Genomic DNA, 6,000 nt, shown 5'->3' with positions numbered 1-6,000 from the left:
TGCCGTTTTTGCCATCAGTCTTGGTTTTCTAGTGATTAAAAGTAAGTATTTTGATAATTCTGATTTGAGTATATCAGCAGGCCTTAAGTTATCTCACATATTTACTCGTAATCGTATTTTCTCACCATCACGCAGACATCAAAGTTGCGGTTACACTTTGATCTAACAGTGCCCTGGTGCAGGACTACAAAAGTTTCACTTCATTAGGATGCATTAATGAGAGATTTCCTTTCTTCTTGGAAGTTTCCTCTTTTCAAAGGTCCAACACAAAGGCAGGTTTGGGATGTGTGAGGTATAAAGAATTCAGGAAGTTGGAGCCCACATAAGAAGCAGCCCCAAAGGTTGCTTCAAAGAGAAATGTATACATCTGTCCACAGACGAAATCTACTCGATATATTGACAAAAACAAAAAACATTCTGTATATTAAAAATATATATATTTAGAATGTGCAAAGTTCTTATAGTCTTTGAGTTCATGTTAGTTTCATTAAACCAAGTTTAAACTTTAATTTAAATGATCTCAAACTAAAATTAAAACCATAAAAAAAAAAACATTTAGTTATTTGAAATAAAATAAATGTTTACTGAAATAAATATATATAATTCACTTATTTGCCAAGGCACATTTCTCACTTCCATTTAGTTTGATACCATCCTAAAATAACTTAAACTAAAAACTTTTATAATTAGTAAAAACTGCATAGACATTTTAATAATAATAATAATAATAATAAAATGGCAAAACGCAACTAAATTACTAAAACTTTAACTAAAATTAAACTGAACGTAAAATGTCAAATTAAAAACTAATTCAAAGTATTAATAAAAAACATCTCAATGATATAAAATAATTAGAACTGATACATTGTAAATTAATTTAAACTGTCATGCTGCGTAACCATAAAGTAAAAATGAATCATTTCTAAAAACAAACAAACAAACAAACCTTTAAAAAAAAATTATATATATATATATATAATATTTTAATTCATAAATATCATTACGTTTTGGGGAAGTCCAACACATGTCATTTTACACCCTGGACTAACCTTGCCTTGTCATAAAAAAGTCAAATTACCTGATAGGCCTATGTTTAACATGAGGGTCTGCATGTGCCCTCTCTATGATATCATTTCCTGTTTTGGTCGCACCACATGACTTTGTTTCGGTGGGCAATTTTTTAAAAAATATTAATAAGCAGTGAAGTAAGTTAAGTAATAAAAATAAAAAATGTAAAAGAAATAATCCTAAATGATTATACTAAACCGCAAACCGATTATACCAAACCGATTATATATGAAAGCGCTACATAAATGCCTCATTCATTCAGATGAATGTTTTCCTTTATAGCCCAAAAAACACAAAAATGTTTTTTAATTCACATATTAAAAACATGTAAAGAAGTATTATTAAGTAGTATTTTTAAATGAATTAATAGTAACACTTTATTTTAACCTGGTACGTGCTATAGAAATAAAAGTAAATAATCAATCACAAGCAACTAACCCTAAGCCAAACACTAATCTACATGTAGTTTATTAATAACACTGAGTACGTATTTGTGTAATCAGTAGCAACGTCACCCTAAAATAATGCACAATATATCGGCCACCATGTCGGCATCTGCCGATATATGTTCTTTATTAATGTTATTGTTATGGGTCCAATAAGAAGATTTAGCCGATATATTAAAACCAATAAATAATGGATCACTTCCTTCATTTGAGACACTTCAGATGCGCACTGTTCGCCATTTAAAAAAAAAAATATATATATATATATATATACAATATATCGGTTATCAGCTTTCAAATATAAAGAATTATCGGTTATCGGTATCGGCCAAAATATCGGTGCATCATTACCTAAAATAATGTGCAACTGAGTTAACAGATGTAGACACAAATGTAATATGATGTGATAGACTCATATGTTGTGAGGTTTGGTCAACTCACCATTGAAGCTGACCGACCGGATGTACTTCAGGAGCTTCTTGCCACCAGCGTGCTCCATCTCCTGGCAGACGCCCGACTGCTCGGGACAAAGGTCCTTCTGCATGTTGTGTAGCGCGTGGGCCATGGCGTACACCGCGTCGATCACAAACTGCACCTTCCCTTCCTGCTCGTATTTGGAGTCTAATCCTATTCGCTCTTGCCCTGGAAGGAAGAAAGAAAGCAAAAAGTCAAAGTAGAGTGAAGACTTTCAAACATCTGTAGCGAGATCTGTGGCTAAACGCTCTCGCGGGAGCACATAAACACAAAGGAATAGGGAAAACAGAGTCAACTCTAGAAGCTTTTGAAGAGAAATGTGAGGTAAAGTACAAAAGCAACTAAAGTGATCACACTTTAGGAACAATCATTTGACAAGCCTTGGCGTGTTTTGGCCGCTATCTTTAACACGGTGAAAAGTAATGCCTATTGTAGGGGCTTATCTCACTTTGGTCTCTAAGGTTGTCACATTTTTTGCTATCTTCATCTTAGGGTGGTTTAGAGATTTATTTCCCAGCGATTGCTCACAGGAAGTGTCGGGAGTAACTACCTAAAAGTAGATTCGATAACATGAGAAGTTGTCAGTCGTGTAGCTTTTCTCTTTTTTTTACAACCTTGTGAAAAAGAAGTGTGCTGAATTGTACTGAATGTGCGCTTGTAGTGAACTTCAAATCTTAAGAGTTGTACTTTCAGATAATATATGTATGAAATAAAAGGCCACTGAAGAGTACTCAAAGAGAGAACGCTTTCATGACAGTGTTTCTTAATACACTTTTAAAAAGTGCACTTTGTATTTATGTCACATTAAAGGTTACTTTTTCAAATCATTGTTTTAATAATATTTTGTTTTTGCGCTTCAAAGAAGTACTTATTTGTTGAAAGCACATGTAAGGCACTTGATCATAATTTGAACCAGTGTTTTATTCAATATTATATTTAAAGTTAACATATGTCAAGTCCCACACATAATTGTATCCCTTAAAACTCGCCTTTGATCACAAAAAATGACATATTTAAAAGTTTTGCCTTAAATTAGCTTGAATGTAACTCTACACCTTTGCCTCGTTTAGTATTCGCCGGTTCTATGCATATGCAAATGAGCCCCGCCTCCACTCACTCACTCAGCTCAGAGATCCAATCGTTGACGATCACACGTTGATCTGATTGGTTACAAGGTTTGTGACGTCAGAAACACCAGCGTTTTCAAACCGTGTTTTTGAGACTGTCTTTGGTTCACTGCAGTTTTAAGGAGAAAATACTCAGCAATGCTGTCGACTGATGAATTTGCACATGGTTTGTCCTAAAGCATATTAAAAACACCACATAGACATATAAACAACATTAAAAGCTTGATTTCACTACAGGGGGGCTTTAAATGCACTAAATTGCAACTTCATCATTAACAAATGTGCAATTATGACATTCAAGTTTCAATAGAAATGGCATTATATTTTAGTTTACCATAAATGCTTGTCAGTAGATTCAGCATTAGACTTTAACCATATAGAATACATTATGGAATTACATATAAAGATGTAGAGTGCCTTTAATATACTTTAATACATTTTCATTCAATTGCAAATAACATGCAGTTAAAGGTTGTGTAGGTAAGAATTGTCTAAAGAACTTTTTTTCAAATGGGCTTAAACTGTCTTTATATACCAATACATAATTAAAATGTAAGTACTTTGAAAAAGAGAGTATAAAAATTGAGTGACTATAGTGTATTTAATCTTCAAAAAACGCAGCTCATTAATTCCTACCGGGACGAAACAAGTGATTGGCTTGCGCGACTGTCACTCTCCGTCGCCATGACTACCGCCGCTATTACTGGCTCTGCCCACGTGCGCGCAGTCGCGCACCCCGTTTTTAGGTGGGAGTGAATGGAATTAATGAGCTGTGTTTATTGAAGATTAAATACACTAGAGTCACTCAGTTTTTTATACTCTCTATTTCAGAGTACTTGCATTTTAATTATGTATTGGTATATAAAGACAGTTTAAACAAATTTGAATAAACGTTTTTTTAGACAATTCTGACCTACCCTACCTTTAAGTGACCAAAACATTATTCTTAGTAGTTTCTTTTATAATTTCTTTTATAACACTCTTTTTAAAGTATGCTAAATTGTACTTTTTTTCCACAAGAGAAAGTACCTTTTGGAAAAAGTATGTTTTTATAACATTAGCCACATTTAGCATTGTTTCCAATATACTGTAGGAACTTTAGTTTATAAATTAGGTATTTCCTCAATGTAGCTATTTAAGCTACTTTTGTGTGTAGCTTGTAGTATAGCTTATTTAGCAATTTTTTGCAGTTAGCTTTTAGCATGGAAGCTAAAGTTGTACAATTTCTTTAAGTTTTTATACATTTTCTGCTGAAAAAGCAAGTTGGGTGAGGCATTTCGTAGGATTCATTCTCTTTATTAATATACTGTATCAAAAAGGCTTTAGCTACATCATAGCCACAAATCATGGTTTGTTAACCGCTAACAAGCTTTTGTAGGGACACTCACATTCTAGACAGCATTTGATTGGACGAAAATGTGTCTAGTGCAGGATGAGTCATCAATAGTTTGTTTTGTTTTCCCAGAAGAGACTGTAATTTATGAGACGTAAAAGTACATTTAGTCAATTCTAGGAACACATTAGCACATAGATTAGCCTCATGGCTAATAGACAGAGTCTTTGCTGTGACAAATCGGCTGGACATTTTTACTAAATGACTTTTCTCTTCAGAAAGGTCACTGTGAGTCAAGATAATTTGTTATGCATTAATGGGAAATTTATTCCACACGTGCATAAAAAAAATGTCTCACAACCTTCTCAGGATCTGACCTAGTGAGTATACCTTTACCTTAAAATGTCTTCATATCAACAGTGGCCAGACTTTAGGCTCACCCTAAAACTGCGAGGAAAACCTGTGACAGTTTTATTAAGAGCTGCTATTCCCTGATCCACTGGTGGAAGTTCTCATGGGACATCAATGGAGTTCATGCAATATTCTTAGCGATTTCTCTCCAATTAGCTCTACCGTCGTCCAGATCTGACACCCACCCTTATATGCCAGTCTGGGTTCCCCAGGGACGCTCTTATAGACAATAACGCCTTTCATTAAACACACTACAGCTGGCTTAGTCGGCTCTTCTGTCCCGCCAAGCGTGGCTAACTCAAATATGTGTATTTTCGAGACAGGTTCATCATAAATGGGCCCTAGTCTGACGGGGAAGGAATGGGTGACTCTAATAGTGCCTGACAGAACAGGAAAACTAGCTTGGGGAAATGTCATCTCATCCAAAAGAGCCATTAGATCTTTTCAGCGAGCTTGAAACATCCCCATCTGGGATTGGACTTCATCCACAATGATTGGATCTCATTATTTAGATGCTATTTACTTGAAAGATGATTGACTGACGTCTTGAAGACATCCTTAGAAAACAATCCGCAACTTGAAGGACGCTACTTTAGTGAAGGGCTATTGAGATGCCAATGGAAACTTTCTCCAGGTAATATGGACCTCCATGGTATAAAAAGAAAAGGTTGCATTTTACCTAGACCCGGGGTTTCAATAAAAATTAGATGGTATGCATTTGTCAAGATAGATTTGTCAAGATAGATTCGCTAGTTGAAGAGGTTTTACACGTTCTCAACATCTCGATGGCATCAAATTAAAGGTTATGACAAAGTCATCTCATCATGGTCACCCAAAAAGCCTTGAGGGATTCAGATCAATAGACATCAATGACCCCAGGCAGTGACAAAAACCCATTCTGGCAGAGGTTCGTTCACGCTGAAGGTCACAACAACCATTAGAAAATAATAAGCTGCTCTCATGGTGACAGATATCTTGTTCAACAATACTTCACAATTACACCTAGTGGCATTGACAGAAAAGAGTACTGAGCTCAGAAGCTTTTTAGAAAATGACCTCGGTCTCTAATTTATCTTTTCTTTGTGTCACAAATCTCTGCTTCTGAAGGTATCTAGTAGAAATGAATTGCGATATTTACGTA

The 6,000-nt window shown here is 34.9% G+C and overlaps 1 protein-coding gene across 4 annotated transcripts in view; it reads right to left on the bottom strand.

Annotated features, from left to right (window-relative positions):
- grm7 (glutamate metabotropic receptor 7) overlaps positions 1–6,000 on the bottom strand; it is a 237,621-nt gene that overhangs the window by 74,879 nt on the left and 156,742 nt on the right. For all 4 annotated transcript variants that reach the window (XM_079593753.1, XM_079593754.1, XM_079593751.1 and 1 more), the window contains one exon: positions 1,956–2,156. In XM_079593753.1, coding sequence (XP_079449879.1) covers positions 1,956–2,156 — 201 coding nt within the window. The remainder of the gene's footprint in view (positions 1–1,955; positions 2,157–6,000) is intronic.

Source organism: Phoxinus phoxinus (genome assembly GCF_949152265.1).
Source record: "Phoxinus phoxinus genome assembly, chromosome: 20".
Lineage (NCBI taxonomy): Eukaryota > Metazoa > Chordata > Actinopteri > Cypriniformes > Leuciscidae > Phoxinus > Phoxinus phoxinus.
Note: the sequence above shows the minus strand (reverse complement) of the source record. Positions and strands in the feature narration are given on the sequence as shown.